This window comes from Apostichopus japonicus, chromosome 19 (assembly GCF_037975245.1).
Source record: "Apostichopus japonicus isolate 1M-3 chromosome 19, ASM3797524v1, whole genome shotgun sequence".
NCBI lineage: Eukaryota > Metazoa > Echinodermata > Holothuroidea > Aspidochirotida > Stichopodidae > Apostichopus > Apostichopus japonicus.
In genome coordinates, this window is record NC_092579.1 from 23,696,582 (window position 1) to 23,722,665 (window position 26,084).

A 26,084-nucleotide genomic window follows, 5' to 3' on the forward strand; every position below is an offset into this window, starting at 1 on the left:
GCTCACATGTTATTTTAAGCGCAGCAAAGAATTTCGCACTTTTACATTGTCACATCTATAGGTTGATCATCCAACTGAATAACGCAAACAGCAATATGTTTCTACACTCATATATACAGCCTTACATATTTATAGCACATGCGATATTTACTGCGAGGTCTTACTTCTGAAGTTATGGTTAATTCAAAGGATTTTTAAAATCAAAACTCTGTGGATGACCGCGAGTAGGACATTTGACCTCTGTACACGCAAACCATACACATACAGGTTCTTGCAGTGACCAAGGTTAAAATTCACACTATGTATTAGCTTCGAGCAAGCTTTCATTTTGGTTGTATCATATTTATAAGGTTTTGAGACTTTGACCTCTGGTGACTTAATGTGACTTTCCATCTTTACATGACAATAAATAGCCTTCTTCTAAGCGCGAGGAGGAACCATGCCACGTGTGAATGCAATCAAGCGTTGAAGTATGTACGATGCCGTCTTTAAGCAAGAATGTTAAGACTTTGATCTCTGTTTGACCTCAAGTGACCTTTCACCTCCAATAAAGCATATACGCTATTTGTAATCACCAATGGCAACCTAAAAAACATCTAAGAAATTGTAACAGTTTGAAGGTTGGAGACATCGTGCTTCTACGGTTTTGTAGATTCTGACTTCTGCAACTTCAAATAACATTTAATCTCCTGGCGATAAAAAAATGGGGCTGCGGTTCTAAATATGCTCAGTGTGAAAGTTCATCCATTATTCTATGAGGGAGTTCATACGTTTACCAGGTTTCCAGACCTTTACCTTTGGTGATCGGAAAAGAAGATAACAACATGTTTGTATTGGATTCAAAGCAATGCCGATAATTCAACCCGTGCTTCCTCCTATACCCACATGTTAGCATCAACAAGCAAGTACAAACACTGTCACGGCGTTAGCTGAATGCATCATTGGTCATCTGCGTGCACCTATAGGATACCCCCTCCCCTCTCCCCCTCCCCTCCCCCTCCCCTCCTTCTCTCTCTCACACACATTATATATTGAGAAAAAGCATCACGCTTAAACAATTATTGCTCTGACGTCAAACTGATACATGCTAGTATTCTTTATCATTCCAGAAAGACCCTCATAATCCCTGTAATATCCCCACCCATGCACCCCATCCCCACGCCTCCGTTCCTCAGAAATGCCTCTACGTAATTGGCTGTAGTGACCCAGATATTACCTATACGCAACTTTATAGGTCTTTACATGCAATATCATGTCAAAAATTCTACATTTAATGAACGAATTCCTATTTTAGGTTTATTGATAATTTTTCACGTACTAGTATAGTAAGCTGTTAAGTTAATCTAAACTGCATAATAAATTAATCAATATATCGACTGTTAAGGGGAAAAAAGTCAATAGAGGACCTACATGTTTGTGTATTTTGTTACCTTTTAAGGTATACTAATTAAATACGAATAACGTCACCGAAAGATGGATTTTCTTGTAGTTTGCGATTCCTTTAAAACGAGATATTGAATGTCTCGGGGGACGAAGTTAGAAATTTCAGTTCAAGAGAAAGGACGTTACCAGCTACAATCATGTGGAAATATTAAACATCAAGGACTTTAAAATGTTTTTGATACTGTTCGTAAGTAATTTAATTTTTATTAGTTCAAATAAATTAGGTATTGGTTCGTGTTATTTCAGTTTTTATTTAACGTTAGGCCTCATTATTCCTCAATTACTGTATTAAATGTATGGTTAATACTTTAACTTAAATTAATTGCAATTCTGAAAAGCGACGAACCTTAACTTTTGAATGATAAACAGCTCAATCCCACTATCGTAAAAGTATGACCTAATGTATAGAATTTGTTTTTTTATATCACATGAAAGAGATTATAAAATTATGTAGGCCCAATAAACTTTGCAAAAGCATCTTTCTGTTTTCAAAGATATTTACCATTAACATAACTCAGGTTAAATGTCTTGAATGTTCCTAGTAACGTAATTGCGAAAATGACACCATCTTATCGTAATTAATTAATTAAATAATTATTGGTGGTAACTCTTTGCTTTTATTTAAATGCACAAGGAGATATCGGCAAACATTTATTTGAACTTCATAATAAACAATCGACAGCAAACGCATGGTGAGCAATAATAACATTATCTGTAATTGGCACCTTAATGTGTGATGCATTATACACATGCGAATTGTGGCCCAAAAAATTATTATTGTTGTATCCTGATTTAAGTATTGTTTCTGAAGACCAGACCCAAACTGTCGGGGTGTGCCAGGGGAAAAGGGAGTTATATATAGGCCCGGAGTTAATTAGGGTACCAGGACTGGAAAAAAAAATATTGGATAAGGAATGGTATTCTGCTTTTAATAATACACTAAAGGACTGAACAGGAGTGTGATATGGGCCGGTGACATAATTGTCAGTGACCCGACCTAGTTCTCGACGCCTCTATTGAGCAGCTGTCTTTATGGTCGCCATGACTACTACACATTTTAAAATGAACTAAACCCGTGAAATGGATAGCCACCGTCGGTAAGTGTTTATAATGCATTCGGTTACAATGCATTCGATTGCATGCACAAATAATGGCTGCAACAGCGTGGAAAATATAACTGCCTTATATATAGGACGACTATTACATACAGTACATTTATCTGTATACTTATGGGTAACCTGGCTGTTGCGGACGTGCCTTTTCAAGTGTTCATTTCACTTTATTTATGCCTTCTCTACTGGCTTACATTATAGCAAAGAAAATATACATATCTTGTGATCTTGAGATATCCCGAAAAAGTTTAACCTTGTGAAAGTATTACCCCTTTCGGGACATAACCACATCCCCCAAAGTATTGCGGAAACTGCAGAATCATGAAAACAGGCCGAGTATGACGTCAACATGTAGTTTTAGCTGACCTTATTCTCAGTTTCATTTCTTTTTACAAAAAAAAAAAAAAGCGTCAATATGATAACAAAGAACGACACGATTAATGTCAAGCTGACTCATATTAATTTTCTGTAAAACGAACTTGTTCTGATTATCGAAACTTGTAACGAAAGATGTAAATTCGCTTGTTCGTTTAGCTGCAACTAGAGCTGTAACTATAGTTTTAATGTCTATTTCGTTCTTGACTTAATGTTTGATGAAAACGATTTTTATCAATTATGGATGCGAAGACTATACTACCAGAGTTTCCGTTTGGTCCATATACTTTCACCTGGTATATATATATATATCCTTTTGAAATGTTGAATCACTTTTGATGTTAAGCTACACGGCTGTAGTATGTTTATATGTTAATTGACTTATTGAAGCCCAAATTGTGTTTTTATACTTTTTTTCATTTCTTGACCTTATTAAACATTTGAGGCTCAGCAATTAAAGCGGCTGGATGACTAAGTCTAACACACAGACCATAAGGTTAGTTTCTCTGATGCAACACAAACCGCAGTAGGAAAACAAGACCTTTATAGCCTCAAATAACATTGTATAGTACAAATTCGTCTATGACAAGTCATGTTGAATATCATCCTGCAACTGTGCTCTGTTGTCAACATGAAGTTTTGAAGAAAAAAAAGGTTACGGTTCTGTTATTTAAAATTAATAAAATTTGTAAAAGACTGTATACAAACATTAAACATTTAGGATTGCATTGGGCAGTCGCTATATGTTCCTCATCAGTTTATCCTTAAAGGAGCAATCTAGAGTTAAAGCATATTTTAAAACCGAGTTATCTTGAAAACTGGAAATGCTATAGAAATATTACTAAGGCGTTCAATTTGTTCCTCTTTCTAATTGGGTATATATGACATTTTAAATCTATACAATTCCTTTAAAAGTAAAGCCTTAGTACATAATTTACAAGCTTTTTGTCGAGTTTGCTTAATTTCTCTTTCCTACCGCTCTGTCGATGGAATCACATAACATTACTTTGTTATCAGGAATCTAACCTTTCCATTGACTTTCGAATATAAACCATCAGATTTTGGTTAATTTTCAAGGAAAAACTATATATTAGTACAACTTTCAGTCTCATATTTCTTTTTGAACAGTGCTTTTCGAAACCGATTTAAGGTGTAGCCAACTGAAGCGATTGATTATTCATTGATTTAGCCAAATCAAATCATTTGTTTACTGTAAGTTGACTTTGTCACATATTAGTCTTGCGTTGTTATTTATTATGCAAATGTACCCGAAGCATGAAAAGGCTATATATCCAGGGGGTGAACCTCACGGTAATCCAGGGCCCCCGGACAATTTTTTTTTTTACTAAAAATAGAAATAAATAATTAGCATGGTCACTGCGCCCGTATGCACGAGAGACTTAATCAACGATTAAACAACCAGGTTCGTCGACAAGACAAATTGTCGAGATTTAAGCCACGTCTACATATATACATTCTATAATTACCTAGACAAGGTAAAGAATATTGCAACACAATGTGTAAGCAAATATCGAACTCGGTGCGTAGTAGGTTATATGGACGCTAGTGGGGTCTCTACTTAGTTCTCTGGGCCCTCGGGGCTGTCCGATTACCAAACATGTCAACCGATTGGGGATTTTTCAAAATGTCAGTCACTTTTTCTAGCATCTGTTCTGGATGACAGTTCCCGATGGGTAACCCCCACCCCCCACCCCTCCACCACCTATTCCTTTTCCCCCTGATATTCTATCCTCTTTTTCATGTTTAAACTAGTTCAGGAAGTTGAACGAGGCTGATAACCAAGATGGTTTCACTCTTCTGCAGGTGCATGCATGTATATATACGTACAGATAAGACGAATGCAGCCTATCATCATGATATATACTGTATTGAATCTTCGTGATGACCTGATGGCAAAAATTAATTATTATTATTATTATCACGGTTAGGTATCAAATTTTAAAATCGATCGAAAGTGTATTTGCCATGAACAACAGAACACTCTTCCTTCGCATATCTGTTTGCGAGTGAAGCCTGTACTTGCAAGGTCGGTATAGAAGCCCCGCAACAGGAAGATTGTGCGGGAGCGTGTGTGGGTTGTGGGGTCCACGATTTATAGCGACAAGAACAATAAAAAGTTCAGCCTATAAAGCTAGAAAGTTCAAGTTTGTGATCTTCTAAGCTTGACTGGTTCTTGTTAAACTACTTGAGATCAGCGGTGTGTAGGTTGGTTAAAGCTCTACTGACTCTCTGCATAAGGTGATTTGCCAAGTTGTGTGTATACTGTTGTGTATAGGATTTCCAAATGCCTCTCCTCGGTAAAATCAGAGGTAATCTTTAGTATTGTGATTGGTTATTAGTTCATAACTATTCATTATCTTGTATGTCATGTGATGTGATGTGGTCAAGAGACCCAGATCAAAGCCTCTGGAAGGATCTTTTCTTGTTTTCTCCGCCAATAACGTCCTGAGAGGTGTAAAATGATTAATTGAAAAGCAGACGTAGATAAATCAATTAAAATTCGAGTCGAATCAGACCTTAATTGTGTTTCTGTTTATGGTTAATTAACCTGAGATGTCTTACTAATCAAGTGTACAATCGAAACGCAACATACACTATAGGCCTACCTTTCAACGTGTGATAAACCAATTATATAAACACTGTTGATCATTAGCAGTGCTTGCCCCCCTTTCTTTGCAATTCCATTGTTTTCTATTGTACACTATTGTACTTATTTACATTCTCTGCTTATTAATTAAATATGTCTTTCTAGATTTATTATTCACAAGAAATAGCTTGACGAGTATCATGTGTTTAAACTGTTCGTCACTGAATAACACTATTTTTAAAAAGAGTGTTTTTCATTTGATGGTGATCGTATTTTTCTACTCTACTCGCCGAGAGTATAACTTCTCAAAAAAATGTAGGCCCTTATAGCCTAACTAGGTATGTTGCATTTCGAATATTGAAAGTTAAAGTTATCACTTCTCCCAAACAATGCTAAGTAGAATCTTACTCCGCGGGGCCGGAATTAACTTGTGAGGGATGGGGCGGGCCATACGATTGTGTGTGTTTTTTTTTCAGCATAACCTACTTGGGGAATGGCAGTATAATTGTTACTGAGTTATACGCCATGTGTATAAGAACAGCTGTAACGCCGAAGCTGTAGGCATAATGTATAAGCTGTCTGGCATATAACTGCATTGTTAGCAATATATATATATGCCATAAATGTCATTGTGTTATACGCTCGTGGCCGGTATTCCTTTACATTATAACTATAATTGAATATCATGTAAACACGTAGTCCCGTATATTCAGGTCGTAGAGCCTATAGTGTTTTCTGAAAGGAAAGAAAATATTTTTTGAAATGCATATACCCAAGGAGTAACATCAAACACCACCATCTGCGATCTTTTTTCCCGGAGTAATGAATTAAGGTATAATCTGAGGAAAATAAATCACCTTTACAAAATTTAACTACATCAGGAGATTTGAACAGAATATTGAAAAGGGATTTACATCTAGCGTTGGTCCATGGAGTGGAACTCTGCACCTTTAAGTGACACATTACTTTCACCGAAATATTATACTATGATGTAGACCTGCTATTTATTTTATGACACTTGGCGTACTTTTATTAATTCATAAAGGAATAACTATACATATGCATAACACATTTGACTATGGGAAATTCTCTGAGTGAAAAACCGGCAAGCAGTTAAAAATTACACATGTATTGTCGTTACTGAGACGTATCCTGAACCCCTCACTAGGAAATATCCATAGGGAATATGCTTATTTGTGAAGAACATTTGCAAAGGAAGTGTGTTCTGTTGATAATGGAGATACACTTTCTATAGGCTATATACGATTAAGCCTAACTGTGATGATATAAACTGAATAATCATGAACATAACATAAATATTCAACGTCTAATTTAAATACACATTCCGTCTTGGTGACTAAGTAATTCAACCCATTTCATGTGTGTGTGTTATTATAACACAAACCCACACGGATTAGTGACCAAAAGTTAAATGCAGAACATCTTAAGTCATTACTTTTAATTATTGGAAAGTGTAAATTAAAAGACTTAACGGAATTAGCTTTAATTAATCTATATTATGAGTGATCGTAGTCGTAATAAAGCAGAAACAGTATTGCGTTATGCGTTTTGTTTTATGACCGGACCACACTTTGCCTCTTCCGCTACATTTTATATCAGTAACAAAATAAAGAGTCCATATAAGTATATGGAAACTAAATATTGAGAGGTGTTTGTATTTTCTATGAGTTTGTTCTTACGATAGATTAAAACCGTATACAAAAACGCTCAAACTATTGATATTTTCAAGATATTTCTAAAACATTACCTGTTTGAACGAGCGTTATTACCATGTAACTGTCTCATAGCGCATTTGAACACCTTTTGTTGATATTGGCGCTATAGTAATATTTCTGATTGATTGATATACGGAGGTTACATAAATTAGTTTTCTTTTCTATTCACAATAGGTGCTCGGGATCTTTTCTGGGGCGGAATCAAATGTTCTGGGTAAGTTCATCATTGCATGGTTAACCATTATATATCTATAGTTTGCAAATGGAGAAATGTGTAAGCGTCGGTATTTCTTCGCTTCTCGAGCTTTGGCTGAGATCATGTGTAGTATCTGTGCGGTTTCCAGATACACTGTGGACACCTGACGCAAAGAGTTGAACTCCCTGTGTTACGTAGCACCATCTTGATCACATGGTTACAGTCTCAACACAATGGGATGGTGTTAAGAGTTACCAAGTTGTTTGGATTCCATACCCAGGCTCTATCATGGGCGACCTTTCTAAAAAAGTATACTTTACTTTGATGTGTAATATATTGACGATTTCTCAGGTACTCACCATGTTACGTCACAATTTTGTACAGTGCTTGACGATATTGATTATCGTCTGCAGCGTAATGACAGAGTAGCATTTAGTTGGTACTGGGCAATTTATCATGTATCGTATCAACAAAAACTTTTCTTTTACAGGCTTTATACGCTGAATTTCCACAATATGCATGCATTACCTCTCGTGGTCTATGTTTTTTGTTTGAAGACAATCGTATTTAAAATAACACAAAATCGCAATTTTCAATGAAATAGGTTCACCCACACTTGTTCTGTTCACAACATACACTTCCCTATATATATACATACAACGTTCAGTGGTGTCCAATGCAAAGCCTCAATTCTTAGGTGTGAAACGACTCCGATCTAACTAGGCTCTTCTAACTCTTCATAGTGTTTCTTTCATTTTGATATTCTATTTGCTGTTTTTTACAGATTATATTGGTTGTGTAGACCTCGTGGCCAGGGATGTCGATATAGAACTAATCAACCCAGGCATGTATAGCGCAGGTCACGTGACAGAAGAGTTCTGCGCTGATACGTGTCTCCACTTCGGACACAGGTAAAGGCTTTAATGTGGGTTAAAATAGCTAACACCATACCTCGCCCCCTTTAAACGAACGTCATGCATCTCCTATAGTATGGCAGCACTTTTGGTTTCGTGATCCAGTTTTAGAGCAATTTTACTTAAAGGGGACACAAACCTAACCGCCATCTCTTGGTTGTATATGATAAAGATATTTGTGAAGAAAACCTCCGCCAAACATATGAGCAAAATTTTAACTCTGTTTGAGAGATATCCTAGCTTTAAATATCGTATCTGGCAGCTGACATTTTGAAAATGTGTGATGCCATAACGCCATTAGGACAATTTTTACTTTCTCTCTGTTTTTAACAGTTTTGACCCTGAAACCAATGCCATCATTAGGTTATGTAACCAGCTTCGTGACAGTTATCTCTTTCCCATAGATCTTTAATTTCGTGGTGGGGTGGGGGGGGGGTGGAAGAGTGTCTCCTTTACAGCAGCTATACTTGCAATTGTTAGCCAAATCTACCAGCCAAACCTATGGCGAGTATTATTGAAAATATTAATTAAAATATAATTAATATTAATTAATCAGATCAAAACTGCCTGTCTATACCTTTTCACCAAATGAAGGTTAATCAGCAAATAACTAATAATTCTGGGAGGACTTTCGCCATCCAGCTAGTTTTGTTTATATTCACTAGTATATTCAACATATTTTTTAATGAAAAAAAAAAGAATTTGAAAATTTTTCAGCCTTCACCTTTATTATTTGAAATAAATCTGGTGTAAGCCAATCTAATGAACTACATTGTTAGAACATTAACGTATCAAATAATATCGAAAAACTTGTAAAAACCAAATACCCATTGACATCACCCTACCCCCCCCCCACCCTCCAACTCGTCCTTCGTCCTACGACAGAAAAGAAACAGAAACCATCTCACCATGTCATTAATCGTCTTACTTTCGCAGGACCATTGTCTTAGCCCTTCACATTGGTGTTATTTGAAGGTTCCAATGCGGAAAGAATCTTTCCCCATTAATTTCGCCCCACCTTTGACCCGTTACCCAGACACATCCACCACTCACCCCCACCCCTCCCTCTCACCTCCGTCACAGAAGAGAAAGAAAGGTATGCTATAGCTGACTTTAAATTATTAGGTATTAATCCCTTCTTACATATAATTATACAGTACCACTATAGATCTTAGAAAGCAATATTGCCACAATAAACACGTTTATTAAACCACCCCTTCCCCTTCCGTGTTTTAATGTTGGGTTGTTATTACGCATCTCTTAATGATTCCAAAAGTTACGACAACATTTTGTAGAAGTTTAATGATTCATAACTTTTGAACCGTTTTTTTAATAGAAATTTACACTTAAGCAGGTCAATTTTTCTGGTAACAAGTACTGTATGTTACATTCAATTTCAGATAAATTTAGTCAGACGAAGGAAACAGGTAACAAAATTATAAATAACCCCCTTCCACACACCCCTCCCCTCCCACTTCCCCCAACCCATCCGAAAAAAAAGAGGCCGGTAGAAACTTCTATATTTTTCCACTCCACGATTACAGCCTGTTCGGTTTAAGAGGGAACGCTAACCTCTGCTTTTGTGGCAAACTTGCCGACAACAGTACAGATATTACACATCTTTGTGATTCAGTTTGTCAAGTGACCACAAAAGATGACTGCGCAAATGACGCAAATGGCATCGCTATGTTTCATACTCCCGTTGAACCTGCTGTATGGATCGAAGAACTAGAGTCAGGTAAGCACGTTTTGTCTGTTCATAATGATTACAGAGCTTTTGTTCATTTTCACAATGTTTTTTTTTTTTGGGGGGGGGGTGTATTTTTTGGTTTCGAGATGCTTAGCCCTCCCCAATAAAAAGTATAGCATAAAGCTGATCATATGAATTGCACCCGGTCTCACTTTCACTTCCGCTAAGTGTTAGAATTGTTTAACAAAAACGAACATAATTATGTTATCCTTAAAGACTGGCAGACCACAATCAATTCAGCAGCCAGTTGTGGCAATTTTCCAACGCTAATACCACTGTATACTGTTCTCCCATTCCGTGCTTTAGAGCACTCGTACTGACAGTACAAGCAGTTCCTATTATTTATCTGGTAGAAACATGATATAGATACTGCTCATATACTGCCAGTATGAGTGTTTCAAAGCGGGACATGAACGTACAGTATATGTAAATACAAATGGGTGTTAATTAATGTTAATATTATGATTATTCATTTTTCAGCTAATGAACTTTGTCCGAGAGGCATATCCCCTAGTATATGCCCGGAAAGCATTTCAGAATGATCAAATAGTTCCCTTTCACGATACTTGTCATATTCTACATTATGGCCGATAACAACATTGGAAATAAAGTATAACTAATTCTAATTTTTTTTTTTTTTGTAAAATTTTAGTTGATAGTCATATTATGAATATTCAGAATACAGCTATCATTTTCTTTCAAACAGATATTCCTTTATTTTACATACGTAAAATATTTCTGAACGAAAACACAGTTTACATACTAGCTCTTATCAACTATGGCAAGCAAAATATGAAAGCAACAAAGTAAAACTGTATTGAACACTGTAATGTATATATATATATATATATATATACATATACACATGTATATATATATATATATATATATATATATATATATATATATATATATTGTATATGGGGAAACCCCATGTCAACATAACGCCCAAAAACACGCACACACAAAATTAGATCAAAGACTCATTTTTGATAAGCCCAAAATTCTCGAATGGTCAAATGAGGCAAAAGATAAGGATATTTTAACAGTGCTTCCTAATATGTTATGTGTCACTATACAGCTTTTCTTATTGCAAATGTTTTCATTGGTTCTGCTGTTACACCAAGTCTATTCTCTCCCATGGGTGCGGCTGTGAGATAAGCCGAATTAGACATGTGTTGAGTTTCTTGGGCCGTGCAGGCAGGGGAATGAGGGAGCATGGCTTTACGTAAGTGGTCATCTATTAGCGACTTCTCCAGGCTGCTTGTTTCGACATGTTTCTTTAAATGAGATGCTTTTTGGTCCACGTCGATATATATTGACGCTGGTTCAGTCTCTGAGAATCGTCGGCTGAAACGGCTAATTAGAGATCTCTTCCGTCGCATTCCTGGACGCTTCGAGACAGGTACGGGTGGAGGTGGACCAGATGGGGGTAACTCATTGTCTTCAGGAATGGGTGTGTTTAGAGGGTTAATCGTAACGGATAATTGGTTTTGGTCCTCAAGTGGAATCGCTGGTAGAGGATTCTGGGGTATTCTAGATTTCGGCTGAAAGCTGCTCTCTGTGGGAAGCCGTCTTAAGCTGCCAACACTGGGGAATAAACCCCCTCTATTCCTCTGCCATTCCCTATTCAAACTCCTTGGGACGTAATGTTTAGTAGCATCATCTCCCGTAAATTGAAATGGTGTTTCCCTTCCGAAACAATGTTTTATTATACAAATTAGACAGAGGAGTAGAAATATGACGTTGACAACGGCAGAGGCGATAAACAATATCATAAATATCTCCTCCTCCTCCGAGGAATTGTTCGTAGTCGTTTCATAAGTGTAAGTTGCTGTCATCATTGTAGATGCCGCTGAGGTAGCCATCCTGGCATTAGCTTGGCATAACAAGGCAAAAACAAGTCACCACGATGAAGTCGCGATGTCACCAACCCAATCTATGCAATTGTAGTATTACTTTCCGATGCATAAACATGATGACACAGATGTTTTATATCCGGACAATCTTCCCTTTACCATCCGCTCAATTGTTTCCTTTTTTGTGTTTGAACAGTTCAAAGTTAAGTTTCAGTTCGGCTCTAGCAACTTTCACCTACCGAAGCCATATTGCTCCAAATTCTAAAACAAGGTCACAAAAACGACAAAAGAGGAATGAAGTTGTAATATTAAATATGTGCAACGAATGTATACATGACGGATATAGAACATAGGCCTATATAGGATTCATATGTCGTAGTATAATGATGCTATTTTGAGCAACTCTAACGGGAAGGAGTCTTTTCTCTACTCTTCTCTGGTCTATAAATATATTATATATATTTCATATACATAGGTCCATGTATAAGGCCTATATTTTCACCATTATAGCGAGAATAAGGGTCACAGTTCCTGCAGCGATTATGGTGTTAATTATAATCTTATAAACCTACGTTGTGATTCGTCCATCAGGTAGCAATGTCCAGCGGTAAATATATCGATAGATCAATATTCTGGTCATCGTGATATTTCCTTGGATATAGTCATGATCGTCCATGTGATTACATTTCCATTTCCTGTTCAAATTGTTCACCATTAACTATACCATGATCCGGAGCTAAAAAATAATCACAAGTTTCCCGGATGAAAGAACAAACCAAGTTAGCTGAAATAATACTCAATTTATATCCTCGATCCTGCAGAAAGAAATATTTCCTTTTGAAAAGTTTTGAAAATTGAACTCAATCTCTTCACTGTTACTAAGACAAGCCTTTACAGGTGTGTTAACGCTATTTCAGTATATGGCTATATACTCACGACTGTGTTTCACAGAATACAGGGTTCCCTGTTTCCTTATGCGCAAATGTGGCGATGTTATCAAAGTACTAGATGTACGGCTTTTTCCATGCTGTAAGTTTTGTATACAGTGTCAATCTAAAACAGGAACTTATGTGATCAGATCGAAAGGAAAAGTTTCGGTTAAATTTTTTTTAATGATACAAAGTAAGTGGTGACCTTTTAATGCTGCGGTAACACTAATTCCAACGAACTATATAGAGTTACATTCCTCTCTCTGTTTATAATAAAATTTTGTCGTTGTTTTGGCAGCCTATATAAGTATCAATTTCCTTGTATACAACTTAAGTTTTCTCCTCCTTCGAAATGAAGGTTATTTTTCTCGTTCCTATACCTTGGGGCATAGACTTTTAAAGATGCCTTTTAATTTGGCTGCGTATTCATTAAAATCATATAATAAAAAAAGAGAGAACATGGGAACAATTATCCATACGAAGATATCTCCTCAAAAACATTCACCAAAGTGTTTCGGTTATTTATTGAATTCAGCCTCTTTAACATTTCGTAGCATGAACATCTTTCCTTATTCTATTATACAAAGGTAAAAAAAGCCAATGATTATAGGCCTACCCCTCTCAATGAACCTTATTATAACGATAGTAACAGTCTTCAACATTGTTATTAGAGTTTGTTAATGTGGAATCGCAACAATATCGCAACAAAATTATCAACTTCTTAAAGAGGAAATGCGATTTTATACCAAAGAGTGAGATCATTCGCAAGAGAGATAAGCACGGGATTGCATTGAAAATGCATAGGCTACCGAAAATCACCAAACCCCTTTTTTATATTCCAAACTTAAACATATTTTTGTTTAATCTAGTAAAATACATGGATCGGCTTTCATTAACAGCATTGGGAGAACTGGGTCAAACTTGGCTCGTCTCATGCGGGGCAGGAAAGGAAGGGGGGGGGGGCAGCAGTGATATGGGAGGGCAGATACGTCAATTAAGGAGAAAAAGTCGCAATCATATAACCGTTGTTATCCAGTGACAGAGATATTTGTGACGAACAAAGCCCATACAAAGAGCCTTTGTCGACAATAACTTATTTTTGGGAAGCCCGAGGTCCATGTTGCCTTCCAATTGAATACCAATATTCTACCAGGATCATGTGAAGTATACATTCCCTTACGAAGGGACTATTGATACTAATTGCTACAATGTCGTGATTACAAGTACACGGTAACAGTCTCAAAGTGAGAGGAAATTTGGGTTGAGAGTGGATCAAGTTGTTTGGCATTTCATTATCGGGTTATAACTTGGGTGACTTTTCATATGTTTAGGGATGCATAGGGTTGTGTAAGCAAGTGCGGCGGAAGCACTTTTAATCTGGGGGGAGGGGGCACCGACATCAAAGGGCACTTTGCAGAAATTCGATTGGACTGATGCAGCCTTATATTTAGTACCCTTTATAACTCTTATTGTATTATCTTATTTGCGTATACACATCACTCCATCAACGCCCCCCCCCCCCTCAAGGAAAATATGCATACTAGCACTGCAATATCCAATGTGCAAATTGGGAAACAATGAACAAGTTTTCTTTTGAGACAAAATGAGGTGAAATCATGCTAGTTGCTAATGTAGGACTCTTCAGAATTAGAGTTTATTCCTTGTTAATATCTTAACAAATTTTTTCCATTCGAAATAGCTTTGAGATTGACCCACAGAAATTTTTTAAAAGTCAGTGGCGTAGCCAGGATTGCAAAGTTGTATGCACGACTATCTGAGCGGAGCGCCACCATCGGTTGGCGCGGAGCGTACAAGAAAATTTTTGGTTTTACAAACCCCTCAGATGGACGGAAACGGCCCTTCCCGAGTGTTCATTCTGGTTCCCTGGCCTCTTGCTAACTTGAGACACCTCAATTTTTATGTAGAAAAAAGGCACAATTTTTAACCTCAGGAAAAGTGGGGGGCACGTGCCCCCTGTGCCCCCCAGGTTCCGCCGCCCTTGTGTGTAAGCTTTTATCATTGTGACCAAGCCTTGTCCTATACTTACAAATATAGCCGGATAGCTGTCCTTCAAAATAAGGAGAAATCTATACGCAGGTTAATGCCTATATAGAAAGCAACCGGTTTGGCTAGTGCAAACTTCTTGTAAGTAAAGTAAGTAAGAAGTGATAGTATTTGATTCCGCATATAATCATACGGATATTGTTCGTCACGGTATATATAGTCCTTTCTTAAGCGTCACCTGAAAATGAATTATGGTGATAATGTTTACATGGGGTTATTGGGGACAACTATACGTCATATATAGCAATGAACTTCCGTATCACTTTGGGTTCATTTGACTATCTAAATATTCACGAATTCACAAACGAAACCAGCCAAGTTGGGATAATTTCCTAATGCTATAATACCTTTCTAAACTGTCCTCCCATATCATGCTTCAAAGCAAAGAAAGTATAGAGGGAAAACATTGTCCCGACTGGGTGTCGTCGAAACAGCCAGGTGGCATATTTTCCCAGTATTAATACTACTTTGTATTTACTGTTCTCTCATAATATCAAGTTAAAAAGCACACTTATCCCAAAATATGAATTTCTGACCTTTCGTTGATATATAATACAGTATTTCATACTGCTCATATACTGTATTGCCATTACAAGACTTACAAGTACGTTTGCGTATGACATGAAAGTACAAGTTTGTTATAAAACAATGTCTCAACTGCGGAAATTTGGCTGACTGTAGTAGTTGACAGTGGACTCTCTTAAACTAGCTATATATGTGAAGCAGTTTTATCCAGCTTGTTAATGATGCTTGAACGCAGCAACTATAGTTGCGTTTAAAATATACTACGGACACCTTTAACCAGCTTGCAACACATTCAGTACAATAAATTTTGTTGTGTGTGATACTCGCATTCAAAATATATTGAAATTTTTTACAAAGGCGCTTTTCGTTTCTAAGAAGACTAAGATAAACATACATTTGAAGTTAATCAATATATCCAGGAAACTCATGAAATATGTGCAAACTATGACGTGGGGGGTTGTTATTGTGTTACCTTATTACAAGCCCACATATATCATTTGAATTAGGGTGATGTTCTTCTTTTCAAAGAAGACAATAAGATATTTCAAAAAGTCGCCTTAGTCCACAAACCTGTGTTCAGTGTCCTTGAAACAAAGGTTGTAAATACAAAGGAAAAACATAACAGAAAATTGGGCAGTCACTCCCTTTTACATAGTCAATGTGCATAATTACTGTTTATTCATAAATAAAACTAGAATTAAGAAAGACTTGTAAAATGGTCAAACTCTGATGGATTTTGATGGGAGTTGAACTATTTTCATGATTCAGTCTAATGCCTATTATAGTGATTTAGGACAATGTTGTTTACAAGTGTCCGTAAACCTTTATTAGTGGTAAAGTTGTACGTTGCAACGTTAATGTCACTTTCACTTCTGATTCACCCAAGGAACTGTACGAACACTATGAAATTTTCATGAGCTAATGTCGTAGACACAATATACTGAGCCAAGTTTCAATTTAAACTAGCTTAAAGAGTTGAATTTGTTACTTTTGTATATAGTAATACTCGATACTAAAATCCGTCTAATATGACTCTTCATTATACTGTCGCCACGGTTAGTAACTTTCGTATATAGATGAAGATAGCAATCTGAAAGGTCACGAATTTATAGTTTACATATGATTGGCAATAAATATAGTGAAACCTGTCTAGATAGGAGACAAAATAACTCAGAATCTAAGAGAACAATCAACTACATTCGTGTTATATATAGAAGTCTATAAATCTTGAGTTTCCCTCTCTGTTCCCCCTCTCTCTCTTGTCTCCTTTTACCTCTCTCTTATTTCCTTTCACCTCTCTTTTGTTTCCTTTCACCTCTCTCTTATTTCCTTTTACCTCTCTCTTATCTCCTTTCACCTCTCTCTTATTTCCTTTCACCTCTCTCTTGTTTCCTTTCACCTCCCTCTTATTTCCTTTCACCTCTCTCTTGTTTCCTTTTACCTCTCTCTTATTTCCTTTCACCTCCCTCTTATTTCCTTTTACCTCTCTTTTGTTTCCTTTCACCTCTCTCTTATCTCCTTTTACCTCTCTCTTATCTCCTTTCACCTCTCTCTTATTTCCTTTCACCTCTCTCTTGTTTCCTTTCACCTCCCTCTTATTTCCTTTCACCTCTCTCTTGTTTCCTTTCACCTCTCTCTTATTTCCTTTCACCTCTCTCTTGTTTCCTTTCACCTCCCTCTTATTTCCTTTTACCACTCTCTTGTTTCCTTTTACCTCTCTCTTATTTCCTTTCACCTCCCTCTTATTTCCTTTCACCTCTCTCTTATTTCCTTTCACCTCTCTCTTATTTCCTTTCACCTCTCTCTTGTTTCCTTTCACCTCTCTCTTATCTCCTTTTACCTCTCTCTTATTTCCTTTTACCTCTCTCTTATTTCCTTTCACCTCTCTCTTGTTTCCTTTCACCTCTCTCTTATCTCCTTCTACCTCTCCCTTATTTCCTTTTACCTCTCCCTTATTTCCTTTCACCTCCCTCTTATTTCCTTTCACCTCTCTCTTATCTCCTTTCACCTCTCTCTTATCTCCTTTTACCTCTCTCTTATTTCCTTTTACCTCTCTCTTATTTCCTTTCACCTCTCCCTTATTTCCTTTCACCTCCCTCTTATTTCCTTTCACCTCTCTCTTATCTCCTTTCACCTCTCTCTTATCTCCTTTTACCTCTCTCTTATTTCCTTTTACCTCTCCCTTCTTTCCTTTCACCTCCCTCTTATTTCCTTTCACCTGTCTCTTGTTTCCTTTCACCTCTCTCTTATCTCCTTTACCTCTCTTATTTCCTTTCACCTCTCTCTTGTTTCCTTTCACCTCTCTCTTATCTCCTTTTACCTCTCTCTTATTTCCTTTCACCTCTCTCTTATTTCCTTTTACCTCTCCCTTCTTTCCTTTCACCTCCCTCTTATTTCCTTTCACCTCTCTCTTGTTTCCTTTTACCTCTCTCTTATTTCCTGTTACCTCTCTCTTATTTCCTTTCACCTCTCTCTTGTTTCCTTTCACCTCTCTCTTGTCTCCTTTTACCTCTCTATTACTTCCTTTTACCTCCCTCTTATTTCCTTTCACCTCTCTCTTGTTTGCTTTCACCTCTTTCTTATCTCCTTTTATCACTCTCTTATTTCCTTTCACCTCTCCCTTCTTTCCTTTTACCTCTCCCTTCTTTCCTTTCACCTCTCTCTTGTTTCCTTTCACCTCTCTCTTATCTCCTTTTACCTCTCTCTTACTTCCTTTTACCTCCCTCTTATTTCCTTTCACCTCTCTCTTGTTTCCTTTCACCTCTTTCTTATCTCCTGTTACCTCTCTCTTATTTCCTTTCACCTCTCCCTTCTTTCCTTTTACCACTCTCTTATTTCCTTTCACCTCTCCCTTCTTTCCTTTTACCTCTCCCTTCTTTCCTTTTACTTCTCCCTTCTTTCCTTTTTACCTCTCCCTTCTTTCCTTTCACCTCTCCCTTCTTTCCTTTTACCACTCTCTTATTTCCTTTCACCTCTCCCTTTTTTCCTTTCACCTCTCTCTTATTTCCTTATACCTCTCTCTTATTTCCTTTCACCTCTCCCTTCTTTCCTTTTACCACTCTCTTATTTCCTTTCACCTCTCCCTTCTTTCCTTTTACCTCTCCCTTCTTTCCTTTCACCTCTCCCTTCTTTCCTTTTACCACTCTCTTATTTCCTTTCACCTCACCCTTCTTTCCTTTTACCTCTCCCTTCTTTCCTTTTACCTCTCCCTTCTTTCCTTTCACCTCTCCCTTCTTTCCTTTTACCTCCCTCTTATTTCCTTTCACCTCTCCCTTCTTTCCTTTTACCTCTCTCTTAATTCCTTATACCACTCTCTTATTTCCTTTCACCTCTCCCTTATTTCCTTTCACCTCCCTCTTATTTCCTTTCACCTATCTCTTATTTCCTTATACCACTCTCTTATTTCCTTATACCACTCTCTTATTTCCTTTCACCTCTCTCTTATTTCCTAATACCACTCTCTTATTTCCTTTCACCTCTCCCTTCTTTCCTTTTACCTCTCCCTTCTTTCCTTTTACCTCTCCCTTCTTTCCTTTCACCTCTCCCTTCTTTCATTTCACCTCTCTCTTATTTCCTTTTACCTCTCTCTTATTTCCTTTCACCTCTCTCTTATTTCCTTATACCACTCTCTTATTTCCTTTCACCTCTTTTTTATTTCCTTTCACCTCTCTCTTATCTCCTTTTACCTCTCTCTTCTTTCATTTCGCCTCTCTCTAAATCTTTCCTATCCCCTAGTTAGCTAGGCTCATGCATAACATCTCAGTAATTTGTTACTAGTCATCTCAACAGAATTCACCAAGAAACTGTTGCCCCCTCCTGAAACTGTTAAAAACCAAGAAAGAATGCTTCCAAAACCAACAGTTATTCACCGCGTCTATAACACCTTACCAGAACATATCTTTTTTCCCCCGAAGGATGCTGTGTTAGTGATTAAGAGGGGCTACCCCATCACCAAATCGTATCAGTGACTTCAAGCTAATTAAGAGATAACGGGTGGGGGGGGGGTGGGGTTGTGTTCCAGTGTATATACATTTGATGGTTGTTGCATGGCAGACTAAACCGGTAAACATTTGCATTAATGAAGCCGTTATATTTCACAAACGAAAAATGAAAGAAGGAAAGAGAGATTGATATAAACTTGAAATGAAAGGAAATAATCAGAATGGTCAATTAAACCCAAAAGCGAACATTGATTATATCGCCAAAGCCCTATATACCTTGACAGTCGTACACAGTTACTAACTACTCCTCCTTACGATAACGACATCACCGTATATATATGTTATAAGGGCTATGGATGAAATTATGGAACTATTAATAACTTCAGGATGGAACAAAACAGTTGATTAAATGTAAACAGTAGTCAAAGTGGTAAAATCCCGATATGCCTCTCAATTGTCGATATAAAATATACAACTTACATCGAAAACAAAAGTTGCTCAGACATGATTCATGTAGAGCCATCAACTGCTGAAGCAAAATTTGTGTATGGCTTAAGACGAGTGTTTTTCAAGTGGTGCCGAATGCCACAGTATACGATAGCAATCAGTGCACATTGAGTTTACATGGTTTACTCTGTCTCTCTTCTAGAGTACTTATATTTTAGGCTACATATTAGGCCTATGTATGCGTTATTTTGTTTATTATTATACATAGATACTTTATATTGCATAACTTCCCTGTTAATGCTTCCTATTGTTAAGCAACATGTAACAAGTTATACGTAGACTGGCTTGTACGGATCGTTTCTTTCTGTACACATTATATACGACTCTTTGTATACTATACAGTATGCGAAAGGAGAGTGCAAGTAGTGGGCGTATACTATGACGTAGGCGATATGCTTTCCCCTTTAACTGGAGAACAAAGTCGGAGATTTAATCATTTCATAAACGATACTAGTACTCATAGGCGAAAGAGGTGGGGTACAGCCCCCCCCCCCATCCAACAAAAAATTAGGGTAATATGCTGATAATGTTTCGGGCAATGCAAAAAAAAAAAAAAATTAAAACAGCTCGACTAATCTGATATGAGTGATGTGGAGTTTTGACACAGTTCGCACTCCATGCTTTCCTTATTCTATGTCCAAGACGTTGTTATACAATGTATCACTGTCGGTTTTCCTTATAAAGAATTCGAATTTCGAGGTCTATGGCACTCAGTACGCTCTTTCATATGGGTTACATTTTTCGGGCAAATCGTTACAGGCTCTTCCTTCCCCCTCTTTCCCGCCATATAAAAAGAAATACTCGATCATCAAAGATTTTCGCGCCAAATCCTTATATCCCTAAAACTGAAGCGCTCTTTGCTCTATAATTTTCTGTACAATCGTGAGTTTATACGAAGGATCATTAAAAGGTCTGAATAAGACAGACAAAAGTAAGAAAAGTAACATGCCTATAAAACATGCCTATATATGCCTGTATACAGGCTCGGGAAGGCTAAAGGTGGAAACTGATTCCAAAATCATGCATGTTGCCCAGGTTCCCATCTACAGGATGTATACATACACATATATATATATATATATATTTATATATATATAGGAATAACGGAAAAACTGTTAAACAACTATGCTGCATTTAGAGAAAGGCTGGATCTCGAGTGAGATACAATAATTGAATTATAGGTAAGTGATTGGAAGTAAAACAGCCATATATATATATATATATATATATATATATATATATATATATATATATATATATATATATATATATATATATATATATATATATATATATATATATATATATATATATATATATATATATATATATATATATATATATATATATATATATATATATATATATATATATATATATATATGTATGTATATATACATCAGACGGACAGACGTTAAACCCCTGCCTTTTGTGGAATATCATAAGAAACATCATGAGACTTGAAAAGTGTATAATCGTACACAACTTGGTTGCTTTTATATTAACTTTTACATTTTTGTTGGTGTACAATTGATATAGTTGGTTTTGTATCAGTTACAAATATAAACGACGTACCTGAGTGAAGAGGGCCGGGAAATTCCCTGACCCCAATGGCGCTAATATAGTTGCTTCCAACTATTACTTCAAGTCAAGAATGTTTTTTTTTTTTTCAGGAGCAGGTTCCTTTGCCTCAGACTTGCCAATGTTCAATGGCGTATCATTCCCCGAGGGTATGTTCCCACCATGGGAGGAGCTCGGTTTCACCGTTTCAATGAATCTCGGTGTATTAACTGACTTTTACCGTACCGTCACTTTTAAAATCGACTTTGGTGACGGTATGTATACGACAGGCAGTACAGAAGGATCTACAGTCGTCCATCACGCGTATTTGTAAGTATATTACATAGCCTACAGGACATTTGTAGTATATGCTTATAGTGATGTGCCACCGTTCTCTCCCCCCCCCCCCCCCAGTCTTCTGTGTTATGGGGTTTTAGATACGGAGGGTATAGTGCAGGGGTGACACCATATATTTTTCTTCTGGCTTTAACCACTACACAAAATCAGGAGCTCAGCCACCCCTTCCCCACTCTACACTGTCAGACCGAATATTACAACAAAAATCCTAAAGTACAATCAATAAGAATATAACATGTATATATGCGTTGCAAGTTATCAAGTAGAAACTTCTTCACCATTATTCAAAAGTTGCAAAATATAGCACCATTTTGCGTCTAAAGGCTCCTTTCAATTTTATCAAAATTCTCAAAGGGTATGGGTAGACCCCTCCCGTTTTTTGGTGTATCAATAGATAAAGTGCTCTTCTCTGTGTAGCACATGTACCCGCAACTATACGCACAACATTGAAAATACGTTAAGACTTTCCTTTCTTTCGTCATATCTCAGCTATCTTCGATTGACTCGACCTTGCTATAAATGGTAGATATTTTATTAAGAAAAGTCACCTCAAGAAAGAGCCTGGGCACGAAAACCGAACAACTTCACTTAATTGTCTCCTTAACCACTATCTACTTTTAAATCGAGATAAAGACCAATTTTACCTCACAGTTGTATTATTACACAATGTATTATGATCTGTATCACCATCTTTCCATTCAAAGCAAGATTGTACCCCTTTAATAAAAAAAGTCAATAAACTGATACCTCTCGAATAACAAACGAGGATAAATTTCCCTTTCCATTGATATCAAATTTAAGTTTCAGTTTTTGTTGAAATGCTGCCACCCTTTCTCCCTCGCACAGTCAATGTTTATTTGGGGGGGGGGGGGGGGGAGGTGTCTATTTATTCTCGATAGTTATCAAGAGCAAGTTAAAAGATCAAGTGATGTGAAATATGCTTTGAAAACGCTTCTTTAAACAAGTCTAATTTCTCTTACACTGGAGTGTTTTGGTTGGTGCAGGAATTAATGTGAAACAGTAATTACATTTATTTATCCTTAGGCAATCAAGTACATTCTGCAGTCAAATAATGCAAACGTTATTAACTTAGTATTTATAGTTAGTGTTGGTATTAGTCACTGTTACCCTTTTCTTTATGACTTCCATTTCATTAGGTTCGATTACGTCACCTTCACTCATCTATAAGGCTTATAGTTCTATGTAAATTACTATTTTTCAGCTTCTGATACCGTATGGTATGTTTACTAAACTAAAATCAAAAGGCAAACCATTTTCACGTTCACTTTGTGAGAGCTTTTGTTGAAGCCCGTTGTGCAAATGGTTGAAAGTGAGTTTTACAACATATCTCCCCGATTGAATAAACGTCCCTGAATCAATCTATAGTATGTTCTGTTGATATAGAGGGCAGCTTCTCAGCTAGTAGTGTGCAGTTTATTAATGTGGCGGGTAAAATTAAAAGACCTAATCGTACGTAAGTTGTTAAACACAGCAGTAACAGAGATAGACGGCGGCCTACCCATAAATATGATGTTAAGTTATCAAGCCAGAAGAATTTGAATGTCGGATGTATCTCGTAAAATTTTCGGATGTTGTATAGAGCCAAAGTTCTATTTAGACTAAATTAGTTACTACCAGTAACGTTTACTAGGCTATTTCTAATACTAGTTACCGAGTGATACATAGGCTACGCAACAACAGGCGCACAGAACGTACGTCACACAGTATGTATAGGCTATGCTGTGTGGGGTATGATATGTAGTGTAAGACTTATACTACATGCTATGCATGCCATCTTATTGGTGTTGTTGTTATGTGCACTTACCCTTTATTGTTATGTTAATGTTTGTATGGTATGCCTTGCAGCTGGTGTACTGCACTGCTGTATGCAGTGCTAGTGCAGTGTTGGAGAAAATACAGTTCAGCTCTGACTCTGTTGTGTCATGTCTTTGACTGTTTCTCTCCCACCTGGCCTCTACAACTGTGTATGCCTAGCCTTCATAAGTTTGAGTGGCACATGTGGAGGGCCTGTACGTATTGTAACCAAACATTGTTTCAGGACTCGATAGTAAACAATTTTCATTGCGCGGGCCAGTCAAAAGACGTGTGAACTGTAACTTAGAATAGTTATGTTAGGACAGAACTTAGGCTTACTTTAGGATCGAGTCTCTCTGGTGCCGACGGTGTTATAATTTGGACAACACTATTGGATCATAGTTTGGCATTAAGTTAATATATTGTTACTAGGTTAGGGATTTCAGTCAATGTATTTGTGAATGGTTAAATTTTGTAAATGATAGGAAAATGAAACAATTTCATTTTTTCCCGTGCCTAAGTTCTGTCATTGCAATTAAATCATGGTTGATCTACATGATTTAAAACTAAGGAAAATGGCTATACACACACAAACAACTGTTTATACACGATGTTCAGCAGAAATACATTCAATACAACAGCTGTGTTAGATTCTACACACAAACAATACGAAAAGTTAACTTTTTCAGTGCGTGGCACACGGTTTGGGGCGAGTCTTCAATGCCTTTAATAGTGGAATCTGCTTGCCAGGTACGAGAGAGATATGCTCCAAGTTCAGCGCGTGCAAACTTAGCCTATGCGTTTATCTTAGCCTCAACCATATTCATGTACTTTTAGAGATTTGGGGGCATGTGGCAAGTTTTTAAATGTCAGTGTAAATTAGATATGCTTTGGTGAAATGTTGTCTTGTATTTTTTGGGTTAACTAGCATTAATATGAAAAACTCTGGACTATTATTTTAAGCTTGCAGACATATCAGATGAACGAGTAATACCGGCCACAACTGCCTCAGTTGAATGGCAATACTTTAACATTTACAGTTTGTCTCCTACATGAGAGTTTTGCATGTGACTATGTCCTATCATTTTACAGACTTACAGGGAGTTTTCAGCTCACAGTATCTGTACTATCCAAGGAGGATAGCCTAATAGCTACTAAGTCATATGTCCTCAGTGTGGCATTGCCATTACAGTTGTTTGGTGAAAACCTCATAACTTCAGAGTGCCCAAAAGATGTTGTGGACAGCGAATTATTATCTTGCAAGGCAACGGTACCTTCAGGCACAGACTTGCGTGCAATCCTCTCGTTTGGCAGATCACTACACGTGGGAACGTATTCATTTGCTGGTAAATCATTTTCTGTTAAATATGATAAATATGCAAGTCACCTATAAGCTACTGTACTTTGTCCTCTGTGTTAAATGTCATTTATTTAGCCCAATCTATACCAACATAAATTTCAGTTGGTAAGGAGAAGCTAAATTTTCAAACTTAAAGCAGCATTTTGCGTTGGGTCGCTTTTTTCTACCTGTGCATCGATTTTTTTACATGTATCAATCATAAAACAGCAAACTAAGATACCATCCAAGTTTCACCCTGCCAAGAGCGTTAATTAGCGAGTAATTAACGATTTATGTCGATAACGAGTAAGAGTGTCCTCGACAAAGTTTTCATATCTCCAAATCCACTAGTTTGAATTCCACCAATCAGTGAATAGTATGTTTATTCATGAGCATTTTGTGTTTGGTTGCCGTTTTCTACTTTTTTGACATGTCCATCGAGTTTTTTACATACATCAAATTACAAAACAGCAAACTAAGATATAAGCCAAGTTTTTCCCTGCCAACAATGTTAATTGGCGAGTATTCCACATACAAAATTAATCGCATTCAGTTCCCCAAACCCACTAGTTTGAATTCAACCAATCAGAGATGCAGGTTTAGTTATGAGCCGTTGCTAAAAATAGATTCAAGACTTTGCGTTGGTACAACCAGGGAGTTGTTATGCAACTCCCTGGTACAACTGCCATATAGACTGTACACAAATCAAGCGTGGTATAATATTACGTATCTGTCAATGACGTTCGTAGTTTTTAAATATTCATATCATGGGCGAGGTTTATAGGGTTCCCAACGGAAAATATCTTGGAGAACAACAAAGTTGAAAGTTGCAAATTTTTCGACATTTATGCCACTCTTTGAAGTAAGATTTAAATAGATAAGCTAGTTATGTATGTCGTTATGGCATAGTGGAGTCAGTGGGGTTCAGAAAACCATAGAAAAGGACGCAAAATGCTGCTTTAAGTTCAATATTTTGTTCTGTCACAATATTTTACAGGCTATGAGTGTTGGTTGAAACTGCCTCTTAAGTATTGGATCACTTATTAAAGTGTGG

The 26,084-nt window shown here is 36.9% G+C and overlaps 1 protein-coding gene across 3 annotated transcripts in view; it reads left to right on the forward strand.

Moving 5' to 3' along the window:
- Positions 1-1,500: 1,500 nt before the first annotated feature.
- The window catches only part of LOC139960398 (polycystin family receptor for egg jelly-like), an 83,265-nt gene continuing 58,681 nt past the window's right edge, over positions 1,501-26,084 (forward strand). Inside the window, exons 1-6 of one of the 3 annotated variants that reach the window (XM_071958738.1) lie at positions 1,501-1,630; positions 7,449-7,488; positions 8,255-8,381; positions 9,929-10,122; positions 21,633-21,849; positions 24,784-25,037. In XM_071958738.1, coding sequence (XP_071814839.1) covers positions 1,613-1,630; positions 7,449-7,488; positions 8,255-8,381; positions 9,929-10,122; positions 21,633-21,849; positions 24,784-25,037 — 850 coding nt within the window. In that variant the 5' untranslated portion in view covers positions 1,501-1,612. Of the gene's footprint in view, positions 1,631-7,448; positions 7,489-8,254; positions 8,382-9,928; positions 10,123-21,632; positions 21,850-23,271; positions 23,351-23,388; positions 23,409-24,783; positions 25,038-26,084 lie in introns of those variants that run through there. The other 2 variants (XM_071958742.1, XM_071958739.1) reach the window with 2 other exon arrangements.